Source organism: Schistocerca gregaria, chromosome 1 (genome assembly GCF_023897955.1).
Source record: "Schistocerca gregaria isolate iqSchGreg1 chromosome 1, iqSchGreg1.2, whole genome shotgun sequence".
In the NCBI taxonomy this organism is placed as follows: Eukaryota; Metazoa; Arthropoda; class Insecta; order Orthoptera; family Acrididae; genus Schistocerca; species Schistocerca gregaria.
The window spans coordinates 505,396,626-505,423,051 of NC_064920.1; the positions used below are offsets into that span (position 1 = coordinate 505,396,626).

A 26,426-nucleotide genomic window follows, 5' to 3' on the forward strand; every position below is an offset into this window, starting at 1 on the left:
ATCTACTTCGACTTCACTACAAGATAAACCACTACTGACAGACACAAACACTCCACCACCAATTCTGCCTAATCTATCTTTCCTGAACACCATCTGAGACTTTGTAAAAATTTCTGCAGAACCTATTTCTGGCTGTAGCCAGCTTTCTGTATCTATAACGATTTCAGCTTCTGTGCTTTCTATTAGCGCTTGAAGCTCAGGGACTTTCCCAGCACAACTACAACAATTTTCAACTACAATTCTGACTGTTTCTTGATCCAAGCACGTCTTGTATTTGTCATGTACCCTTTGAGATTGCAGCCCACCCCGTACTTTCCTGAGGCCTTCTAACCCAAAAAACCGCCCAGTCCACGCCACACAGCCTCCGCTACCCGTGTAGCCGCCAGCTGAGTGTAGATTCCAATGACAAAAAACCAAAATTGGAACAATCACATAGATAATGTTGTGAATAGAACAAACCAAAGACTGTGATTCTTTGGCAGAGCACTTAAAAAGTGCAATAGGTCTACTAAAGGGACTGCTTACACCACACTTACCCACCCTATTCTGGAGTACTGCTGTGTTGTGTGGGATCCGCATCAGGTGAGACTGACGGATGACATCAAAAAAGTTGAAATAAGGGCAGCTCGTTTTGTATTATCATGAAATAGGGAAGGTAGTGCCACAGACATGATACATAAATGGGATAGGCAATCATCAAAACAAAGGTGTTTTTCGTTGCGACAGGATCTTCTTATGAAATTTCTATCACCAGTTTTCTCCTCCGATTGCAAAAACATTCTATTGGCAACCACCTACATAGGGAGAAATGATCATCATGATAAAATAACAGAAATCAGAGCTCACACAGAAAAATTTTAGTGCTTGAAGGTGGTTTGTTGAACCCTCTGCCATGTACTTTATTGTGAATAGCAGAGTAATCACATAGACATAGACATCACTGACATGACAAATATCAGTCGAAAATTGTGAAATATACTGCAGCTGTCTCATCTGTTGAGGAGATGCCTTGTCATTGCTTTGTTTAAAAACAAGTGTGAGTGGTTTATGGTCAGTGAAGATTTACAGAAAGGTAAATTTCCAATAACTCTTGATCATAGATACTGTAAACCTTCCAGGATTGGCTCAGATTCTGTGAAATGAATACAACTGGTTTCCAGTTTCTCTTTTCCAGTTTTTGGTGTATGGAACCAACAGCAACATCTGATGTGTGTGTGGATAGACTAGGGGTAACTCTGAGTTAGGAAAAGCCAATAATGCAACATTTGCAATATCATGTTTACATGTCTCAAACATTTTCTTCACTTTCTGTCTGTCATCATTCATTTTTGCTCCCTTAAGATGGGCACATAATACAGCTTGAGTTTGTGCGATTTCTTCAAGATAGTGATGATAGTTGTTGACAGTGCCAAGAAATGTATGGGGCTCATGGAGTTTGTCAGGTAACTTGTACTCCAAAAATTACTTGCACTTTCTCAGGTAGCAGACAGGATCCCTTTGGTGCCACCCAGTACTCAAAGGATGTTGTTTCATTTAATCCCAAAATTGATTTTGAGATGTTGATTCGAAGTCTCTATTTAGAATATCACTCTAGGTCTAGTTTGACGTATGCTTGGTGTTCTTCAATACTGGATGAGGCCATTAAAATGTTGTTGAGACAAGGAAACAAAATCCAATCCAAAAGTAACTTCAGTAATGAATTCCTATAATGTTGAAGTTGCATTCTGCAGGCTGAAATTCATTGCATTAAATTCGTACAACCCAGGCTGGCATGATTGTAGCTGTCTTGTGCTTATCTTCTTCAGAAATGGGTATTTGATAATGAGCCTTAAACAATTCAGTTTTAGAAAATATGTTTTTGTCTTGCAGAATACAAGGGGAATCCTCTATTGGAGGTGCAGGATAATGGTCGGGATCTGTTCTTTCATTGAATAATGTATAATACCGACACAGATGTATCAAGCCATACATCTTGGGTACCATGTGAAGATGATGACGACGTTTGATTTGTGGGGCGCTCAACTGCTCGATTATCAGCGCCCATACAAATTCCCAACCTTTGCTCAGTCCAAACTCACCACTTTCAGGAATGATGATGAAATTGTGAGGACAACACAAACACCCAGTCATCTCAAGGCAGGTGAAAATCCCTGACCCCGACGGGAATCGAACCCGGGACCCTGTGCTTGGGAAGCGAGAACGCGACCGCAAGACCATGTGAGGAGAACTAGCCCATGTAGAGTTAGATGACCTAATGATGCCATTGTCCGACATGAATTTAAATTCTTGTTTTGCCACTCCCACGCATTCTGGATCTGACTGTCTTGCCCTAGGAAAAACAGGTGGTCCTTCGGTAGTAATGTTGTGTTTGACACCATGTTTAATTTCGGTGAGCACCAAGTCAGGTTTAGCTAAATCTGGATACTGCAACAATAGGTCTGTACATTTTGTATTTTGACTCATGGTACTCGCAGCATTTTCCTCTGAGATAGACATAACTTTGTCCTCAGAAGAGAGATTGCCTTCATCATCTATTAATCTTTTATTATGGATGTTTACTAATTAGTGGAAGTTATTTAAAAAAATCAATCCTCAATATACTTTGATTGATTTTCACAATGATAAACAGTCATTGAAATTGACGTCGCAGTCCCAAATCAATATTACGTAGTTCAATCCAGAATGTAGGAATTTTGGTACCATTATTAGATTAGATTAGTACTTGTTCCATAGATCATGAATACGACACTTTGTAATGGTGGAACGTGTCAGGTTAATAAAAGGTGTCTATACAAGATATTACATTAGACAAAATATTACATGACACAAATTTTTTTTTTATTCTTTTCTTCTTCTTCTTTTTTTTTTTTTTTTTTTTTTTTGAGGTAGGAGGAGTTGCCATTAAGAAATTCTTTTAATTTCCTTGTAAATGCTATATGGCTATCTGTCAGTCTTTTGATGCTATTAGGTAAGTGACCATACAATTTGTATGGTGATTCAAATTAACCTTTGATTTTGTTGGAATTATGGATGTGTCAGCCCCACTTTCAAATAAAAATTGCAGTTCCCTCTCCCCCCCCCCCCCCACTTTTTTTTAAATACAAATAGAGGGTTTCATGGCAATAGCCTTGGGCAGCAGAACTTGCCACTAATTTGCTGCTGGGCCACATTTCCCTGTTTGGGCAAGTTATGTGGAAGTGTGCATTTTCCAGGTTTGCAGTGCTGTCCAAAGCAAAAGTGGTAATAATGGTACTTGCCTGTGGGGTTGCCGAGATTTGTTGTGGCTCTTATTACAGTCAAAGTTTCTGTGACGAGACCTGCCCTTATAACCAGTTGACAGTGCAGTTGTTTGTTGCTCCAGCCCTGAACCTCTTCTCATTATGTCACTTATCTTTACCAGGACATCCTGTTGATTACAAGCATTACTTTTCATGACAAACAATCCGGGTTTCATTCATATTATTCTGTCAGCCATCATAGCCACTTTTTTGGGTCCCATTTCACTGACAATGAAAATGTTCCTTATAGAAACTGGAAGTTTTTCTAGCTATAGTGTGTTAAGCATCTTTTCCGAAATATCTACTCCTGCTGAGGCTTGCATCCTATGTAATAACTGACTAGGCTTTTCGTCTCCCAGATCAACAACCACTGACTAGTTTCTTAATATGCTTATTTTTGCTTTCTTTGAATAGACTGTGTAGACGTTCCATAGGCAACAAATACTGTCTCGAATATTCTCACAGTATTTTGGCTTTAATTTTGGAAGTAGATAGTTAAATTTAGTCTCTTCTATAACAGTTTTGTAAATGCCAAACTCTCTCTTCTTGATATTTTGTACTCGTCACTCCAAAAGGCAGAATTTTGATGCTAACCTTCTTTGCTTCCTGTTGATCCATGAGCATGCTTGTGCTTGTCACCATGTCTTCTTATCATCATGTTGGTATCACCAGCTATAACTGCTGTAATGTGTTACATTTACTGGAACTCAAACATGTTGCTTAACACTACTTATTAACAGTTTCCAATCTACATCCCTAATCACATGATGCTACTTGCTCTCTCTCTCTCTCTCTCTCTCTCTCTCTCTCTCTCTCTCTCTCTCTCTCATATGTCTTTCTAAGTTCATGAAACATAAATGTTCTGTTCTGATTTCTAACTCTGTGATCTCTACATAGGCTTTGGCTAAAAGCTCAATGTCTTTTCATTGAGACTGTTTGCAGTTGTCATCTTTATAATGAGTAAGATCTATCCTTTTCGTAGTATTGTTGAAATACACTTCAGATAGATTTCAATCATTCCGTCACTCAAAGAATAATATAATTTTTCATTTAGTATTATTTGTATCACTTACATAATAATAAAACTGTTTGCTTCACGTAAATAACAAACATCATTCTTTTTTCAGCTGTGTAATTGCAGTGCTAGGAAATCTGGCATTTCAGTACCTCTCCGGAAATAAAGTCTTAAACCAAGATAGTTTAATTGCATATGGATTATATGGGTAAGGATATTATTTTCCTTGCTGTTTAACTTATTGTGTTTGGAATAGCTGTGATATTCATAAACATTCTAGAATAAAAACGTGAATTCATAATGAACTTTGTGTACAGTCTGTAGTTATTTAGCAGAGGATGCTCTAATAGAATGTACTGCTCTACACACAGGATGTGTGATGTTGTGGTACCTCATAATTTAATGTCAGTGTATTAGCCTTATTTAAAATGATTGGTTTTTCATATTTTTATAGGGTTTGTATAACATTGAGCATATAAGAGAAATTTGCCATCTTGTTACTGAATAGATGTAGGTAAATAGTTCCTGTAAAATGAGTGTTAATGTTTTAGATTTACCTTGAAGAACCAGTTGACCCAATCCATCTCATACTGACACAGTTCAGCCTGCTTTTACCATGAAATATGGTACCCAACTGAAGTATATAATCAGTTCTTCAATAGACTGAATGCTATTGTAGTGAAAGACAGCTTCCTGTATCAGGAGAGAGTTACCTGCAGTACAGAAGCAGTAATCTACATCTTTGAGAATACTTCAATGAAGTAAAAGTTTTTCATCAAATCTACAAGTATGTAACCTGGCAACTGTAATTATGTGAAGTGTCCTTGAGATAATCAGTCTTTAATCAACCTCACAGGGAGAGACTGTTAAACATAGAATGCAAAGAGTTAGTTACGTGTGTGTGTGTGTGTGTGTGTGTGTGTGTGTGTGTGTGTGTGTGTGTGTGAAGCTTCTTCATTTTGATGTGCAGGGAAACTGAGAAGTGTTAAATCCTTAGATTGACACTGAACACAATGGCGTTAAAATGAATAGCAGAAAATAGAAATTGGAGAGATCTACAGCTGTATTATTTGCTGACTGGATGTTAAAAATTAAATAAAAGTGGCAGTATTACAGTATATTGATAATTTTTACTTATGGACCGTCTGACAGCAACTGAATAAAACACAATTTTAGTGCCATATGCGTTTTGCCTTTATTTTCTGCAAGGCATCATCAGTGGCCTGGAATATTTACACATGTTAGCTATTTAATTTACATTTTTGTCACTGTGCCTATAGGTTATAAACAGAACTGTGAAGCTGTATTGCTCAAAAATATTTGTCCAAAAGCTAGCAGAGTTTTCAGTCTTTTTTTCTGTTCCTTGGGACAATTCAATGCCATTACTATTTGATAAGTTGTTACTTTTTAATCCTGGAACTATTTACTTTCCACTAGGACTTTCCATTACTATACAGTATCTGTTTAAGAACTCTTCGACAATTTGTTGTGAATTCTGTAGTTCAGTAGAGCTAAGTATCTGCCCTGTGACATTTCTTAGTCTCCTGACCACTCCCATGCTCTTGCAACTTTCAATCAATAAATTAGAGAGAGAGACCCAGAATAGTTTGCAGTGGTGCCAATGTTCTCTCTTTTTTTTTTCTCTGTTCCACCACGTGCTCCATCTATTTTCTTACCTAACATTTGGCAATGGTGAAATATGTTCATCATGGGGAACAGTTTCTGCTTCTAATTCACTCCCAGAAAAAATTATATCCAGAAAAAGATCACTGTTGCTTGTTGATGGAATATTTATCATGTTGTCTTCGAGGCATCCACATGAAACACTTCATTAGCAAAGTAGCAGACATCATATGTACAACATGAAAGTCTACTCGAATTTTGCAATATGCAACCTGAGGTATACACTATTGATAGTTCAGCAAATGATGCTATTTTTTGAAATGTCATGTAGTCCAATGACTTTTACTACTGGGCGTTACCACATTACCAGCTTTATGTTCATAATACTCTATAAGAGGGACTAGACCTGTTACATAGTGAAAGCAGAATGTAGTGGATAAACTATAAACCACAATGGCTCACTATTTTCAAATTACTTAAATTGAATGTGACTTTCACATTTTATATGCCAATTTTGCATCTGTGCATTATTAAAGTAGAGTGTCTGATCTGAGATCTCATCAGGTAAGCCATAGTGTGTGTGCCTACCTGGTTTTTGCACCAGGACTGCAGGAAGTGTTGAGTGCTATTGAAAAGGGTTTTCAGATCGATTCTGTCTTTCTCGGAAGGCTTTTGACACTGTACCACAGAATTGGCTTGTTGTGAAATTGTGTGCTTGTGGAATATTGTCTCAGATATATGACTGGATTTGTGACTTCCTGTCAGAAAGGTCACAGTTCATAATAATTGATGGAAAGTCATCGAGTAAAACAGAATTGATTTCTGTCATTCCACAAGGTAGTGTAATAGGCTCATTGCTGTTCCTTATCTATATAAATGATTTGGGAGACTATATAAGGAGCCGTCTTAGGTTGTTTGTTGATGAAGCTGTTGTTTATCCACTAACAAAGTCATCAAAACAAATTGAAAAAGATTTAGAAAACATTTCTGAATGGTGCAAAAATTGGCAGTTGACCCTAAATAATGAAAAGTGTGAGGTCATCCACATAAGTGCTAAAAGGAATTCTTTAAACTTCAGTTACATGATAAATGAGTCAAATCTGATGGGCCGTAAATTCAACTAAATACCCAGGAATTACAATTATGAACAACTTAAATTGGAAGGAACACATAGAAAATGTTGTGGGGAAGGCTAATCAAAGACTACATTTTTTTGGTAGGACACGTAGAAAATGTAACTGATCCGCCTACACTGTGCTTGTCCATCCACTTTTAGAATACTGGTGCATAGTGTGGGATCTTTACCAGATAGGACTGACAGAGAACATTGAAAAAGTTCAAACAAGGACAGCATGTTTTGTATTATTGCAAAATATGGGAGAGAGTGTCACTGAAATGATACAGGATTTGGGCTGGGCTGGTCCCTCCCCCCAAGAACCATGGACCTTGCCGTTGGTGGGGAGGCTTGCGTGCCTCAGCAATACAGATAGCCATACCATAGGTGCAACCACAACGGAGGGGCATCTGTTGAGAGGCCAGTCAAACATGTGGTTCCTAAAGAGGGGCAGCAGCCTTTTCAGTAGTTGCAGGGGCAACAGTCTGGATGATTGAGTGATCTGGCCTTGTAACACTAACCAAATTGGCCTTGCTGTGCTGATATTGCGAATGGCGGAAAGCAAGGGGAAACTACAGCATGTCACAGGGAAGTGTTATGGGACCATTGCTTTTCACAATATATATAAATGACCTAGTATATAGTGTCGGAAGTACCATGCGGCTTTTCGCAGATGATGATGTAGTATACAGGGAAGTTGAAGCATTAGAAAATTGTAGCGAAATGCAGGAAGATCTGCAGCAGATAGGCACTTGGTGCAGGGAGTGGCAACTGACCCTTAACATAGACAAATGTAATGTATTGCGAATACATAGAAAGAAGGATCCTTTATTGTATGATTATATGGTAGCGGAACAAACACTGGTAGCAGTTACTTCTGTAAATTATCTGGGAGTATGCGTGCAGAATGATTTGAAGTGGAATGATCATATAAAATTAATTGTTGGTAAAGTGGGTACCAGGTTGAGATTCATTGGGAGAGTCCTTAAAAAATGTAGTCCATCAACAAAGGAGGTGGCTTACAAAACACTCGTTCAACCTATACTAGAGTATTGCTCATCAGTGTGGGATCCGTACGAGATCGGGTTGACGGCGGAGATAGAGAAGATCCAAAGGAGAGCGGCGCGTTTCGTCACAGGGTTATTTGGTAACCGTGATAGCGTTACAGAGATGTTTAGCAGACTCGAGTGGCAGACTCTGCAAGAGAGGCGCTCTGCATTGCAGTGTAGCTTGCTCACCAGGTTTAGAGAGGGTGTGTTTCTGGATAGGGTATCAAATATATTGCTTCCCCCTACTTATACCTCCCGAGGAGATCACGAATGTAAAATTAGAGAGATTCGAGTGCTCATGGAGGCTTTCCGGCTGTCGTTCTTCCCGCGAACCATAGGCGACTGGAACAGAAAAGGGAGGTAATGACAGTGGCACGTAAAGTGCCCTCCGCTACACACCGTTGGGTAGCTTGCGGAGTATAAATGTAGATGAGTATAAATGTAGATGTAGAATTTTTCCCGAGGGCATGCAGCTTTACTGTATGGTTTAATGATGATGGCATCCTCTTGGGTAAAATATTCCAGAGGTAAAATAGTCCCCCATTTGGATCTCTGGGTGGGGACTACTCAGGAGGACGTCGTTATCAGGAGAAAGAAAACTGGCGTTCTACGGATCGAAGTGTGGAATGTCAGATCCCTTAATCGAGCAGGTAGATTAAAAAATTTAGAAAGAGAAATGGATAGGTTAATGTTTGATATAGTGGGAATTAGTGAGGTTTACTGGCAGGAGGAACAAGACTTTTGCTCAGGCGAATACAGGGTTATAAATACAAAATCAAGTAGGGTAATGCAGGAGCCGGTTTAATAATGAATAAAAAAATTAGGAGTGCGGGTAAGCTAATACAAACAGCATAGTGAACGCATTATTGTGGCCAAGATAGACACGAAGCCCATATGCCTACTACAGTAGTACAAGTTTATATGCCAACCAGCTCTGCAGATGACAAAGAAATTGAAGAAATGTATGATGAAATAAAAGAAATTATTCAGATAGTGAAGGGAGACGAAAATTTAATATTCATGGGTGACTGGAATTCGGTAGTAGAAAAAGGGAGAGAAGGAAACATAGTAGGTGACTATGGATTGGGCCTAAGAAATGAAAGAGGAAGCCGCCTGGTAGAATTTTGCACAGAGCACAACTTAGTCATAACTAACACTTGGTTCAAGAATCGTAAAAGAAGTTTGTATACATGGAAGAAGCCTGGAGATACTGACAGGTTTCAGATAGATTATATAATGGTAAGACAGAGATTTAGGAACCAAGTTTTAAATTGTAAGGTATTTCCAGGGGAAGATGTGGACTCTGACCACAATCTTTTGGTTATGAACTGTAGATGCAGAACAGCAGAAAGGTGGGAATTTAAGAGATGGGACCTGGATAAACTGACTAAACCAGAGGTTGTACAGAGTTTCAGGGAGAGCATAAGGGGACAATTGATAGGAATGGGGGAAAGAAATACAGTAGAAGAAGAATGGGTAGCTTTGAGGGATGAAGTAGTGAAGGCAGCAGAGGATCAAGTTGGTAAAAAGACGAGGGCTAGTAGAAATCCTTGGGTAACAGAAGAAATATTGAATTTAATTGAGGAAAGGAGAAAATATAAAAATGCAGTAAATGAAGCAGACAAAAAGGAATACAGGCGTCTCAAAAACGAGATCGACAGGAAGTGCAAAATGGCTAAGCAGGGATGGCTAGAGGACAAATGCAAGGATGTAGAGGCTTATCTCACAAGGGCTAAGATAGATACTGCCTACAGGAAAATTAAAGAGACTTTTTGAGAAAAGAGAACCACTTGTATGAATATCAAAAGCTCATATGGAAACCCAGTTCTAAGCAAAGAAGGGAAAGCAGAAAGGTGGAAGGAGTATATAGAGGGTCTATACAAGGGTGATGTACTTGAGGACAATATTATGGAAACGGAAGAGGATGTAGATGAAGATGAAATGGGAGATACGATACTGCGTGAAGAGTTTGACAGAGCACTGAAAGACCTGAGTCGAAACAAGGCCTCAGGAGTAGACAACATTCCATTGGAACTATTGACGACCTTGGGAGAGCCAGTCCTGAGAAAACTCTACCATCTGGTGGGCAAGATGTATGAAACAGGCGAAATACCCTCAGACTTCAAGAAGAGTATAATAATTCCAATCACAAAGAAAGCAGGTGCTGACAGATGTTAAAATTACCGAACAATCAGTTTGATAAGTCACGGATGCAAAATACTTATGCAAATTCTTTACAGACAAATGGAAAAACTGGTATAAGCTGACCTCGGGGAAGATCAGTTTGGTTTCCGTAGAAATGTAGGGACATGTGAGGCAATACTGACCCTATGACTTATCTTAGAAGCTAGATTAAGGAAAGGCAAACCTACATCTCTAGCATTTGTAGACTTAGAGAAAGCTTTTGACAGTGTTGACTGGAATACTCTCTTTCAAATTCTGAAGGTGGCAAGGGTCAAGTACAGGGAGCGAAAGGCTATTTACAATTTGTACAGAAACCAGATGGCAGTTATAAGAGTCGTGCGGCATGGAAGGGAAGCAGTGGTTGGGAAGGGAGTGAGACAGGGTTGTAGCCTCTCCTCGATGTTATTCAATCTGTATATTGAGCAAGCAGTAAAGAAAACCAAAGAAAAATTCAGAGTAGGTATTAAAACCCATCGAGAAGAAATAAAAACTTTGAGGTTCGCCGATGACATTGTAATTCTGTCAGAGACAGAAAAGGGCTTGGAAGAGCAGTTGAACGGAATGGACAGTGTCATGAAAGGAGGGTATAAGATGAACATCAACAAAAGCAAAACGAGGATAATGGAATGTAGTCGATTAAAGTCGGGTGATGCTGAGGGAATCAGATTAGGAAATGAGACACTTAAAGTAGTAAAGGAGTTTTGCTATTTGGGGAGCAAAATAACTGATGATGGTTGAAGTAGAGAGGATATAAAATGTAGACTGGCAATGGCAAGGAAAGCGTTTCTGAAGAAGAGAAATTTGTTAACATCGAGTCTAGATTTAAGTGTCAGGAAGTCATTTATGAAAGTATTTGTATGGAGTGTAGCCATGTATGGAAGTGAAATATGGACGATAACTAGTTTGGACAAGAAGAGAATAGAAGCTTTCGAAATGTGGTGCTACAGAAGAATGCCGAAGATTAAGTGGGTAGATCATATAACTAATGAGGAGGTATTGAATAAGATTGTGGAGAAGTGAAGTTTGTGGCACAGCTTGACTAGAAGAAGGGATCGGTTGGTAGGACATGTTCTGAGGCATCAAGGGATCACCAATTTAGTATTGGAGGGCAGTGTGGAGGGTAAAAATCGTAGAGGGAGACCAAGAGACGAATACACTAAGCTGATTCAGACGGATGTAGGTTGCAGTAGGTACTGAGAGATGAAGAAGCTTGCACAGGATAGAGTAGCATGGAGAGTTGCATCAAACCAGTCTCAGGACTGAAGATCACAACAATAACAACATTGGGCTGGTCATCATTAGAAGAAAGGCATTTTTCGTTGCGACAGAATCTTCTCATTAAATTCCAATCACCAACTTCCTCCTCCAAATGCGAAAATAATTTGTTGACACTGACGTTCATAAGGAGAAACGATCACTACAATGAAATAAGGGAAGTCAGAGCTCGTACAGAAAGATATAGGCGTTCGTTCTTTCCATTTGCTATACGAGATTGGAGTAATAGACAATTGGAAAGGTGGTTCGATGAACCCTCTGCCAGGCACTTACATGTGATTTGCAGAGTATCCATGTATATTTAGATGTAGAATATTCCCTGCAATATCCAGTTTGTACAAGAATGGATAGTGATATCTTATTAAGATTTAAAACCAAATTTGTTATAGAACACATTGAGAACATGTTTGGAGAGGTGGCAGCACTGGAAAATACGATGGCTATCCACAAAGTACATTACGTTTTGGAATTAAAAATAAATAAAGTATTGGAATTTTTTAAATTATATACAGATGAAAGCCACACTTAAATACTACTTTTCTACATAGTTGCTATTTAAATTGAGGCACTTATCGTAGTGATGGACGTGCTTGGAAATTCCTTCGTCGTAAAATTCGGCTGCCTGCGCCTTCAACCACGTGGTTACCTCATCTTGAAGCTGTGCGTCGTCATCAAAACGCTGCATAGCCAACCAGTTCTTCATTGCTGGGAATAAGTGGAAGTCGCTCAGTGCCAGGTCGGGACTGTACGGCGGAAGAGGAAACAACTCCCACTTAAAAGATCCGAGAACTTCACGAGTGGCATTTGCCGCGTGGGCCCGGGCATTGTCGTGAATCAGCAAGATCTTTGAACCCAACTTTCCCCTGCGCTTGTTTTGTATTGCTCTTCTGAGGTTGTGCAGAGTTTGGCAGTACGTTTGAGAGTTTATTGTAGTGCCTCTTTCCAGGAAATCCACAAAAATCACACCTTTTCTGTCCCAAAAGACAGTCGCCATCACCTTCCTTGCCGACACTGTCTGCACGCATTTCTTGGGTTTTTGGGGGGAATTTGTGTGCCCCCACTGCATTGAGTGCAATTTTGTCTCGCAGTTCACATGCTTAACCCATGTTTCATCACCAGTAACGATGCGATCGAGTAATGAGTCGCCATCTTTCTCGTAAGCTGATTCACGACAACCCCCGGGCCCACATGGCAAATGCCACTCATGAAGTTCTCGAATCTTTTAAGTGGGAGTTTTTTCCTCATCCGCCGTACAGTCCCGACCTGGCACCGAGCGACTTCCACTTATTCCCAGCAATGAAGGAATGGTTGGCTATACAGTGTTTTGATGACGATGCACAGCTTTAAGAAGAGGTGACCACGTGGTTGAAGGCGCAGGCGGCCGAATTTAATGACGAAGGAATTTCCAAGCTCGTCCATTGCTATGATAAGTGCCTTAATTTAAATGGCAACTATGTAGAAAAGTAGTATTTAAGTGTGGCTTTCATCTGTATACAATAAAAAAATTTCCAATACTTTATTTATTTTTAATTCCAAAACGTAATGTACTTTGTGGATAGCCCTCATATGTAGAGTGGCGCCCTCTTGTGATTAAGGCAACAGGTGTTGCGAACCTTTCTTTCTAGTTCCTCTCTTGGTTTTATTCCAGTTACTCCTCCTGCCTCCCCCTCTCCTCCTCCCTCCACACATACACAAAAGGTTTAACATGACATAGGGTATAATACTTACCATGACTTGATTCTACATTGAACAGGGAATTATGTACAGCCTTTGACATGAAATATAGCTGCCACAAAGAGTAATTCCAAATTGTTTACTTGAAGTGACAAGAAAACTTAGAATTCTTAGTATGGCCCATCTGCATGGTGTGGCAACATCATAGAATTCTTAGTATGGCCCATCTACATGGTGTGGCAACATCATAGGGTGTGTAAGTATCTGGAAGAAATATTGTTTTCCACTACAGTTGCAATGCTATATCGTCTCATGGTCTAATGGTAAATGTTGCCCACAGTAGACACAAAGTGGAAAGTTCCAGACTTTATGGTTCTACTCCAACTACCGCATTTCCCTGCAGTACTACTTGAGTATGACACAGAACAGTATGCAGGTATAGACTGTTTCGAAGTCTGAATTGCATAATGTCACATCTTAAAAATTTCTGATGTTTAGACATGCTTGAAAACAGAATTTTGCTCTAAGGTTATCATGACAAATTGTAATTCATTTGTATTATTGCAGTACTTGTTTTTATTGCAGTGTTCCATTAGTTTATTGAATGTTAACAGCAAGCAAAAAAGAAAAATTAAATCATACAAAATATATTATCTCAAATTATGTAAAACAGCCTGTCAGTGCTCAGGTAGTTTGGAGATTTGACATTTTTGGAAATCTACTGGTTAAGAGTTAACAGTGTTGTCAAGCCAGGTTCTAAGTGTATTTTCATCTGGAAAGGAATTTCCTTCGTAGCTTCTTTTGTTAAATCAGAAGAGTGCAAGGAGGTGTCATTGTGCAATAGCAACACTCGGTGCAGTTATCGTGACTGTTTTACTTACACTGTGGCTGATAGGTGGTTCCCTAATTGGCAACAAATGCCAGTTGCTATGGACATGCCCTTCAGGAACAGTTCTTAGTACATGACAAGCTTTTTGTGCCACCAGATTCAAAATATTATCTGTTGACACTGCCATTTGCTCGATAGAATGTCTTCTGTTAGGCCTCAGCTATTAATTTCTTCTTAAGAAGTTGAAGTACTGAGATTATAATGTGTCATTAGACATAAAATTGCATAGGAATCTCAGTGAGTTAAGTGAGGTAATTACAGAAAAATGCAAATTTAGTCATCAATTTGATTTTTGTTGTTTTGAATTAGTGTGTACAGTACACCTGCACATGTGCTTTGAACCTACCACATTGAATGAAAATGTCAAATGAAGGTTAAATGGTAGCTGCTCATCGCATTTACCAATTATTGGGGCTCCCTGAATGTGGAAAATTATCGGTGCAGGCACGATCGTTGTTGAATCGAGAAAGACATTTTCTGATGTGATTTGTCTGATGGCATTTGTCACACATACACCACAAATATTTCTTTTATAAGATTCATGTGTGGCACAAGTGTAATTGAAACAGTATTCACACTAGTGTCTTAGCTCTTACTCTTTTTCTAGCAAAAGTACACTCATCCATACACATAACCACCTAAACACACTCTACTGCAGTTGTGACGAGACTAATTATTAATCATCGAGTATTGATTGCATTTGCCTAGGCAGGAGGTGGATAGGGACACATGAAGCAAGAAGAGGTTAATGGGATAGTGAGTGGCAGGTCTTTCAGGAGAGGGAGAAGGGAGGGACACATGAGGCAAGGAGGACTGGAGCAACTGAAACACATTCTCTGCCAGGTTTCAACTACATCTCATCGTACCCTGAAATGGGTATGTCCTGTCCATTATCCATCGCATCCCTCCCACAATGGTATTCTGCCACCCACCAAACCTACACAATATCCTTCTCTCTCCTTACTCAACTCTGTCCCTCATGGTTCATATACCTGCAATAGGTATAAATGCAAGACAAATCCCATACATCCTCCCACCACCATCTACACCATACGGGTCACAGGCATCTCCTATCCCATCAAAGGCAGAATTACCTGTGGAAGCAATCATGTGATTACAAACCAAGCTGCTTTCTATGTGGGCGTGGCAGCTAACAAGCTGTTTGTCCACATGAATGGTCACTGACAAAATGTGGCCAAGAGACAGCTGGACCACTCAGTTGCTGAACTTGATACCTAACACAGTGTGACATACTTCAGTGATTGGTTCACATGCTACACAATCTGATCCTACCGATACCAGCATATCTGAATTGCGCAGGTGGGAACTCGCCCTGTAAAACAAAATATCCTGTGTCCCCATACACCTCTCCCCCCTCCCCTGGCCTCAACCTTTGCTGGATCATGTCCTTCACTGTCCAGCTGCCACCCATTCCATGCCAAAAAGTCAATTCCATACACCTAGCTATCCTTGGTCACCATATCTGCAGTGAAGAGCATTCCCTCTCCAAATATACCAAGCATCTCACGAAGGTCTCTGAGAAGCCAAATTACCATCCTTGCTCCCATTCCAGCACTATGTAGCCATTTATTTCACCAACAAACCCACAATTCTTTTTCCCCTTCTCTTCTTCTATCCTTTTCTGCTCCCCTTTCACCCTCCATACCCCTCAAACTTCCCACATGCACTTAGGAGCCCCATCCCGACCCACCATGACCTTGCACATACCAGAAGCAGCACTACACTCTTTACCACACCTACCCTGCTGTCCCTCCCCTGTCCGCCCCTTGCCACTTCCTTACCCCACCATATGCCTCAACCTTACCCCCACCACTCACACCAGATTGCTTCTGTGTTACCTCCTGGAGTTCGCTTTCGGCTCTTCCTCTGGAAGCTTAACTTCATGCTACCTGTAACTTTCCCAGTGGGTGTGAACCCTTCACCATCTTGGCTTCGTCTCGCTCTATAGCCCTCATTTTCACAACCTCCACATGGAACTTCGCGATAGTACCTTTGTGTACACTGATGGCTCTAGGACTGACTGTGGTGTCGGGTGTGCCTTCGTCATTCGTCATTGGTGCCGCCATTTTGTGGTATCGGCTTCCGGCACACTACTCGGTATTTACAGCATAGCTCTTTGCCCTGTATCAGGCCACGGAGTACATCCGGTGACAAAGCTTTTGAATTGTGTCCTCTGTTCAGACTCTCGCCTCTTTGCCCAGTACACTGCTCATCCTTAGTGCATTGGGTCCAGTAAAACTGTCATTTGCTCACTCTTGATGGAGCCACTGTGATGTTTCTGTGGGTTCCTGGTCATGTCTGTCTACCAGGAAACAAGGCTGCTGACACTGCTGCCAAGGCTGCAGTCCTTGTACCTCAGCCCATTAGTGCTTATATTCCTTCCGATGATCTCTGTGTTGCTGTCTGTCCAGAGGTGATGTCACTTTGGCATTGCCCTTCATAGGACTAAGTTCCAGGTTATTAAACCTCTCCCAGTGGCTTGGATGACCACCTCTCAACCCTTTCACTGCGAGGAGGTAATTTTAACTAGGTTGCTTATTGGGCACTGCCTTTTTAGCCATCGCCATTTGTTACGTGGCACTCCCTCACCACTTTGTGCACATTGCGCCAAAGTTTTAATGGTCCATCATTTTTTGACGGAATGTCCATTTTTTAAATACTTACATTCCCACTTGGATTTGCCATCTGATTTATTGGTCATTTTAGCAAACGGTGCGCAGGCTGTCGACCGCATTTTACATTTTATCCGTCATAGCAATATGGCGAAGGCCATTTATATTTCAGTTCTGGATCTCCATTTCTCTATGGTGTATTTTATAGACCTTTTCCGTGTCCCTTTTTTTAGCTGTCTTCTCTTACATCAATTGGGGTAGACATGTAGTCTTTTTTAACTCCGCTCTGTCTTTGTGTTCTATAGTTTTGACATGAGTGTGTATGATCCTAGCTATTTTTGCACCCTAAATCAAAACACACACACACACCAGATTGCTTCTCCCATCAGGCACCTTTGCAGCCCATAGTCCAGCCACAGTGGCCAGAGACTTTGGTGATTGTGTGTGTGTGTGTGTGTGTGTGTGTGTGTGTGTGTGTGTGTGTGTGTGAGAGAGAGAGAGAGAGAGAGAGAGAGAGAGAGTTGTGGTTGTGTAAATATGTGTGTGTTTTTTACTTCAGAAAAAGGCCTTCTTGCTGAAAGCTTCATTGTATAGCAGTCTTCTCGTTGTGCCTGTCTGCAACTCTGTGTGTCCGTTCTTTGTATGGTAAATAGCAATATATCCCTTTCATAATATTGGTACTCTATCCTGGACTTTCCATTGTTTCGTAATTGTTGTTTGTAAGATTCAAATTTGCAAAATTCAATATGTAACTGCTAGACAAATATTAGAACTTCAAGTAAAAAATGACAGCTGATAAATACGCTCATTTTAACCAGCTTACCAACATGCCAAGCATAAATGTTTCGATCTTATCCATCAACCTAATTTTGTTTTAGGTAACTTTTCACTGTGATGGTAGTTTATGTGCTTCAGTATTCCTCATGTCATGTGCTGTGTGAGCAGTAGCTATACCATTGTGTTACTACATAGTGTTCTTGCCATTTATCAAGGTTATTTCACATGAAAAATCTAACTACAGTAATATACAATTTTGTGTTTGCTTGTATGAGAGCAGAAATATGTCCAAGGGCACACGGCATTGCGACCACCTGAGTGGATGCCAGCTGGGGCGAGGTGCCTTGTTGCCAGTGCCAAATGGCTACTGCAGGGCAAGAAAACTATCAAGGATAAGTTGTTCTGGTATTGACACGACCAAGGACTCTTTTGTGGAAATGTTTCCGGAAGTTTTCACCATTACTGTTGGATTAGAAAGTGTAGCAAATGATCTTTGAGTTTCTGTTGAATGTATACTTTTAACAGTTGCATACCAATTGGGGGGGGGGGGGGGGGTTTGTCAGTAACTGACCCCAACGAAGTTTTTAGGCTAAAACTCCTGTCCTGTTCAGTAGTTTATTTAATAAATACACGAAATTTATCGTAATTATAATTGCTACAATCGACAACAAGAACAGCTTTTGGTTTACACTCATTGTTGAGTTATAGCGATTATTATAACCGAAGATGTAGCAGGTCAACAATCACCACTCGCAGTCACTCGGTAAACAGTGTGGTGAGTGGAAGATAATATCTTTGTGGCATTTGACAGAATGTACAAGAGGATGAAATTGACAGATGATAAAATTAGAAATTTGCTTGAGAGTTCAGACAATGAATTTAGTGGTGAACTATCCGAAAGCTCAAGCATTGAAACTGAAGATGTAGTTTCCAGATCAAGTAGTTTCTGACAGCAGCAAGTTGGATAAAAGTGAACATGGTAAGTATTGATTTTTATTACTTTTTGCAGATATTTTGGAGTATATTAGGAAGTGTGTCTTGGTAGAGTGCTTAGTTTGCTAGTGTTGGGTTCTGTTATCATATTTTTATAGATATTCAACCAACAAGATGATGACCCAGGCCGAAAGCACAAATTGGTCTACTTGAAAAAGACATGGTGGCTCAATCAAGTATGATATGGAAGAGAAGCCCTTATGTAAATCAAAGGAGAAGGTCTGTTACTGACGTAATGAGAACCCCGAAAGAAACTAAGCCAGGGATAAAATCTGATACACCAGGTAAAGCTTTTCTCAGGTACTTCGATGATAACATCCTGGATAACATTTTGATGTATACCAATCAAAAGCTTGGAAATCTTAGGGAATCAACTGAAGATATTTTCAGAAACAAATTCGAAAGCATTTCAAAGGGAAGAAATTGTGTCAGCAATTGGAATTCTATTGAACTGTGGAGTCCATAGACAGAACAAGGACAGTTTACGTGATATATTTAGTGAAGAAAACTTTCCGATGTACTGAGCTTCATTTTCGGAGCATAGACTGAGGCTTTTACTGAAGTGCATGTGTTTTGATGACGCTCTAACTCGAGCAGCTAGAAAACAGACCAACAAATTTGCTCCTATCAGGGATATATGGAACAGGATAGTAAATTTCCTGAGATTTATAATCCTAGTGAGTCAGTCACAATGGATGAATAACTTGTGACCTTGCATGGGTGATTGCCATTCAGGCTATATATTCCAACAAAACCAGGAAAATATGGAATAGAGGTGAACCTGTTATGTGATTCAGATACGACATACTGCTTCGCTGTGGGTCCTTACGATGGAAAGCACGCTAATGAGGAGAACCATAACAGTGGCCCTGAAATAGAAGATTGATTGAAATGTCTAACTTGAAACAATCTGGAAAAAATGTTACCGTGGACAGAAAGTTCACTACTGTTCCACTCGCATCTGATCTTTTGAAAGAGAAAATGACTATAGTTGGTACTATACTTCGCTGTGGGTCCTTACGATGGAAAGCACGCTAATGAGGAGAACCATAACAGTGGCCCTGAAATAGAAGATTGATTGAAATGTCTAACTTGAAACAATCTGGAAAAAATGTTACCGTGGACAGAAAGTTCACTACTGTTCCACTCGCATCTGATCTTTTGAAAGAGAAAATGACTATAGTTGGTACTATTCGAAGTGACAAATGCAATGTTCCTACAGAACTCCATCCTGTTTGTCTAAAAAAAGCTACACCGGTAACAATCAGATTTGCCTTTAGTGATGATGACACTTTAGTCAGTTACGTGCCTAAGAAAGGAAAGGTTGTTACAGTATTGTCAACCCAACATCATGATATGAATGTGACGGAAGAGAAGCCACACATCGTCCCATTCTACAATTGTACAAAGTCAGGAATGGATAGATAAGATAAGTGTGTAAGAACTCAAAATACACTACAGTGTTATCAACTTTTGGGTATGAGTGTAATCAAAATCAAGGTGCTGTGAGCAGAGGAAACAATGTTACGGAGTCGCGATGGAAAGTAACACGTGCAGCTGTGCATAATCTGCCAAAGAAAGTATGCTGTTACTTATGCGCCAGAAGCAAAGACCGTAAGTACATGAAGACTTGCACTTCTTGCAGGAAGTATATCTGCCCTGCACACACCAAGAAAGAAGAAGTAATTCGTATTGTAAAGTGTTCTGAATGTGAATCTGAGTAATCCTTGTAATTTTGAAATTAATACAAATAAATGTGAAAAAACTATTTATTTTTTACTAAAAATGTCCCAGAAACCCGTTATCAGTAATAATAATCAACATTTTAATCTTCTAATCTTCCCAAATTATGGAAGTACATAAGTAATGTGATTTATCCTAGGTAGAGAATGTGTGATGGCTGTGGGATCAGTCGCTGACCCCTCCCATTGGCGTTGGCCACTGCAACATACAGCATTCGTATGCAACTGTTAAGAGACAATGTAAATGAGGTTTTAAAAAATAAAAGCAAAGGAAGGAGTGAACAGGAATTTATGACTTTGGTTTACAGTGTGCAATTTACTACTTGGAAATGAGTAGATACAGGTCTGCAACATGTCTATCAGAGGACAAAAACTTTATTTCGAAACATTCACATCCTATAGTGTTGCCAGATTGTGCAGATGGCCAGACTTCAAATTCAGTTAGTTTTATTGGCATATTAAATGAATGACTCAGAATTAATCTCTGTAGTTGCCAGCTGGCAGCCAGGTTTTACATCAAAAGCTGTACCATTCTGGAACAATAGGAGGTACAGTTTGTCTACCAGGTCCAAAAGACCACCAAATAGACACAGCAGCATACATCGTAGCATTTAAAGTGACTTCTCTTCTGGAAAATAGTAATGACTATGGACTACCATTGTGGTTCTGAACCTGTTGTGCCACCGCCCATGCAGCATTTTAAGTGCCTTGATTTTGGCCAGACCACATCCCCATGTCCTTGCAGGCTCACATGTGGTAACTGTGCCACCCACAGCATGTTGGAACACCTCTAAACACCTTCCAAACTTTAACTGCCAGAATCAACACCCCAGATGCTCACCAATGTGCCCTGCTTACAAAATGAAGTGGAAAATATACTCTTGATTGATTATCACACTTTAGTGCTAGTAAGAAATATGAATGCCTTTGTCCTGTCAACATTTTGAGTAATTTTGCAACAACTGTTGAATAATCTTTGACTGCACAGATAATATCAACTGTTCCCCTCTTGGGAGCCACCCCTCCAGAAACGTGCAGGTTCACAACTCGACACATGCCAGTGGCTGAAGGAGCCACAGGCTGCAGGTTGCATTGCTGTCAGTTCTTAATCTGTATATGATCTTGAAACAAATAAAACACCCACATAAGTTAAAAACCTTCAAAAGACACGAAGGAAAAGAAGAAGCAATCTTGCCCCCTACCCCCCCCCCCCCCCCCCCTTTCCCTAACCATTCTAAATTCCTCTTCATGGATATCATACCCTCCTAAATGGTGGTTAATTATGATCATAGGCATGACTTTCTGCCACTGGTCCCTTCACATCCCTTCTTCCTCCACATAACACTCAGAGAGTGACCATTCAGTGGAACTGTAACTGATACAGTGGTGTGCAAAACTTAAGGACAGAAGTAACTTTCGCCTGGTGTGTCACTGCCGTGTAACATAGCTCAATGAAACTTGGGACGTACATAGAAAGAACTGCTACAGTATATTACAAAAGGTCAGTGAGTGAAAGAAATATGCAGTGAGACAAACAGAAATCACACTTTTGTTCAGAGTCAATAGTGATACTGAAGTGACCACGATTTATGAGGGCTTCCTGGATGTTACAGAAGGTGAGACATTGTTCTTAATAACATGTGTGATCATGGTTGTCAGTGTATGGTCTGCAGAGTGCTCCAATGATGGCCACAGTGTTAGTAAAGAGTTGTTGTGGTAGGGCATTACATTCCTCCACCAGCATGGTTGACAACTGCTGGATAGTTGTTGGTGCATGTGGACATGCCGCATTCTCTCTCTTCAAAGCATCCCGCACGTGCTCAATGGGATTTGAACCTAAGAACAGGCAGGCCAGCCCATTTGCGAAGTATTCTCTTGTTGCAAGAGCTGCTCCATCTACACTGTTTAATGCAGTCACATATTGTCATCTGTACAAATAAAGTCAGGGTTGAATGGACCCTTAAAATAAGCACATGGGAATGGAGTATAATGTCACAATAATGTTGACTGGTGAATGTACCATGTTCAAGAATTTGGATTTTGGTACGCCCATGTAACTTAATGCTTCCCTACACCATAACATCAAGACCACCAAAATGATCGTGTTAAACAATGTTTCTGAGTGCTTTATGTACTTCTATATGGTAAGATCTGGAAGCATGTAGTGCACTCAAGAACACATGTGATTGTTTTAGTGTTACAGATGTTATGGTTTGTGGAAGCATAATGATATCTGATAAATTTAATCATAAATTACGAGCACAGACCGGCAGTCTGTGCCATTGAAAAATTGATGGTTGGAGCAAGTGAGAAAATGTGTGTACTGACTTCCAAATCTGTGAACGCTGTATACTCACTGCTCGACATTATTATGGCTCTGTACTCTTTCTCCATATGTGTCTTTTTAGGTGCCCTTTTTGGTGAAACTTCATTTTTATGGGTGACACTTTGCGACTGCATTGAACTGCTCAGGTGGAGGAGCTCTTCAAATGTGGAGGAAATTTGGCAAATGGACTGGCCAACCATTCCCTCGATTTAAACCCATCGGGCAGGTGTGGAGTGCATTGCTGTACAACCATGCATCAACGACCATCAACCTACTGTCAACTGTGCTGGTGGAGAAATGGAACGGCGTACCACGAGAAATCATTACCAACAGTGTGGTCAGCATGGGAACACTTTGCAGAGCATGCATTGCCGACTAGGCTGATCACACACCCTATTAAGGACAATGTCCCACCTTTTGTAATGCCCGGGCAACAATCATAAATTGCGGTGACTTTAGTCTAGTTATTATCTTTGAATAAAATGGTCATTTCTGTTTATCTCATGGCCTGTTTCATTCACTTGCCTTGTGTGCTTTACTGTTGTAATTCTTTCTATGTATGGTCCAAGTTTCATTGAGCTATATTACTTAAGTTTTGCACACCAATGTGTTACAGCATCTCTCTGAACTTTTAAATGTGACAAGCATTTTGCATGCCATTTTCATCAAAAATTAGAATATATTTATCCTTCTGAGTCTGACAATAGGCAAAATCGATATGAAAATGTTATTGATATTAAAAGTGCGGTGACTGACAGTAGGATACCTTGTGTATTTTGTATAACTCTATTAACTCAGTGACAGTTTAAAGGATTATGAATGTTTCTGGAGCACGTGCAGATGTGCAGCTTGTTGAACTTGAGACAGAGTAACAGGAAATGCCTCAGGCATGCAGGTCAGTGAATGGTGGATGGTGTGGAGGTATGAGTGGCATAAGATTCCTGGAAGGTCGGCCCGGAACCCAGAGGAGGTGGCAGCCACAACACTACTGCTTGTGGCTTACATCCAGCCAGAGGCAGTACAGCACTTGTGCGGGATTTGGGGATGCCTTTCTGTGTTTTATGACTTCTTTTGAAGGTAGCATCTGCTACTTGTAGAAAGGACAGCCACAGGAAACACTGTCCAGCCTTCCAGTGGTCTTCTCTAAATTTTGTGAACCCCGCTGCAAGGCTGTGGACATTGGCGGGAGAATGTGTGGTTGGTGTAAAGGTGTGTGATGTCAGATCAAAGTGATAAAATAAAATGCTTTTTGGTAGTAGAGAGAGTTTCATGTTGTCATCAGAAGCTGAAAAAGACACACTATTTTTGGCAGTGTTCTCCCTTGGAGGAAATCTTTGTGATTGTACTGCCGTGGTTCATAATTTTGTGATTGCAGCTTTTGGTGGCAAGGAATGGACAGGGTGTGAGTGAGTGCCATGAGGGAGGCAGATCAGGATAGGTTGCGTGTATTCACATCAAATTCATGTTGGGATGTCTTGGTGTCCTGATTGACTTGGCATAGCAGCACAGTAGAGGCTGCTGCACCTTGGAGTACTGCTAAGATGCTGATGATTCCACCTTTGCGATGAGGCCAGCACGGCTGCAGCGCAAGCTCGGCACAGTACAGTCACACTTAACAGTAAGCATACATAAATCACTGCACAGCAGAGTAGTCAACACTTGAGGAATCCAACACGATTGCCTGTCTCATCTCCTTTTGCACTGTTTGTAAGTGTGTGGACTTCTGGGTTTCAGTTACTGTTCCGATCGAGAATTACGGGATTAAACAGTTATCGCTGAACTTTGGGAGAGAGTAAATTCTGAAGAGACACTGCTTTTCATTTAATCTTCATGCAAATTTGAATATATATGATTGTCAAAGGTTTTTGAATATTCACGTTATATGTTGATCCCATAAATGTGTTTGTGAATAAATGTGAGTACTGAATTTAATCATTGTTTCTGTTCAATCCCTTCAGTTACTTTTAAGTTGTAGCTTTTTATCTATATCCAGGAAGATATTAGCAATCATTTGAAAACCATAACCAACTTACTTCTCCAGTCAGATAGCGTTAGTCAAAGTAAAATTTTGTGCAAATTCCCAATTTAAGAACTATGTGTAGGGCCTTAATTTTCATGTTATTTATTTAACTTTGTGCATAAAAATTTAGAGATTAGTTCTTAAGGGGGTGGCCACCCACAATTAGTTTTGGAAGATAAAGGGGAATTCTACACCATGGGATTTTGCATTTTGACAGTGTCATCCTACTTAATAGTCTGTTCAGCCCTGCAAGAAACACAGTTCTCTGGCAGTTACTACCTTGTCCTCAAACATCCCTGCCAGAGGACTCTCAACACGTTTGTAAGTATGTGCTAGGCCAACACAGGCCCTCAGCCCTTACAGCACTACTTCCCTTTCTGTGCTGCAAGTCCATCCTTCTACTATTCTTTTCTGTCTTTGCCTTTCAATTGGATGGTCTTCTTGGTGCCAACCACACTTGGATTTGGTTTCTGATTTTGGACATTCATTTTTCGCTCCTCCCCGCACCATAGTTATCTCTTCCAGCCCTGTGTATACCTTTTCATCCTAAACTACATGGTCCCTACTGTTGGTTTTGACACATCACACCTCTTCCAAATTTTACAGAAGTGGGATCATGCAAGGAAGGTTGCCCAACATGGTAGCGGTAGCATGCCCAAACTGAACATGGGTGGGGTGGGGGAGTCATCAAGTACCTGCATGCTGATAACCCCATGACCAAGCACAGTGTGTGCTATTGGCGTCTGAGCTGGAACCACTGCACAGAATCCAAAAAGGAGCATGTGCCCATTATGGCTGGGGTACATGGTCTCCAGGCAATGGATTACTGGCTAGGCAACCATTGCTGTGGAATGGGTAGAAGGCCTGTCAGAGTTAGTGGATGACTTGTGTATGAAGCAGATTAAGCGTTCTTCCACTGGTGGCCCCACGGCTCCGGCAGTCTCTTCTGAAAGAAAAGATTGTTTCAATGCTGGGAGATAGGACCCCAAAATGCTACCTTCTTTGACTACCCCTTGGGAGGAATGCAAGTCTGAGAGATAAGGGGAGAAATACTTCCCCCAAATACTTAGTTTGCTCTAAGACTGATGAGGATACCGTTTTGGCTATAAAAGCATTATTCTTTGTTGAACACCTTAAAGAAAGGTTTGGGGAAGTGGCAGCGATTACAGAAATGAAGAGTGGCTCAGTCCTGATTAAAATGGCATCCCTTGCCCAGTCATGAGTGCTGCTTGTCTGTAACAAGCTGGGTGGCATTTCTGTAACTACCACCCCCTATAACTATCTTAATGTGGTACAGGGTGATCTTTCACTGCAACCTTCTTTTACAGACCGAGGACAAGTTACATGCCAGTTTGAAGCAATGGGGCACACATTATGTCTGTTGTGTCCAACGGGGACCAAAGGTCATTAGTGCCTTCATCTTGACCTTTGAAGGCCCAGAAAGGTCAAGGTGATGGTTATCAATGTAGTATGAAACTGTAATTACCCCAACCCACGTGGTGCTTCAAATGCATGAGAATGCATGAGATTCAGGCACATCTTTTCATTGTAATGCCTGTCCTTTCTGTAGGGATTGCAGATATCAGTTGCATACAAACGTTTCATGTGCCCTCCCTCGTCTGTGTCAGTTCTGGAGAGCACATTCCCCCTGTTCAGTGGAAAGCAACATTCCCCCTGTTCTCTGGACTGCACCATCTTCCAACAAGAAAAGAAAATACAAGACCCTTGACCAACTGACATATCAAGAGGCCAAGAAGAAATATGATCATTTGCATCTTACATCTTTGGAGATGAGGGTACCAGAACCAGACTTGTAGCCGCTGTCAATTGTTGG

At 40.6% G+C, this 26,426-nt stretch overlaps 1 protein-coding gene across 5 annotated transcripts in view; it reads left to right on the forward strand.

Moving 5' to 3' along the window:
- The window catches only part of LOC126354401 (peroxisomal membrane protein 2), a 62,925-nt gene that overhangs the window by 10,103 nt on the left and 26,396 nt on the right, over window positions 1-26,426 (forward strand). For all 5 annotated transcript variants that reach the window (XM_050004015.1, XM_050004047.1, XM_050004023.1 and 2 more), the window contains exon 3: window positions 4,406-4,501. In XM_050004015.1, the coding sequence (XP_049859972.1) occupies window positions 4,406-4,501 (96 nt within the window). The remainder of the gene's footprint in view (window positions 1-4,405; window positions 4,502-26,426) is intronic.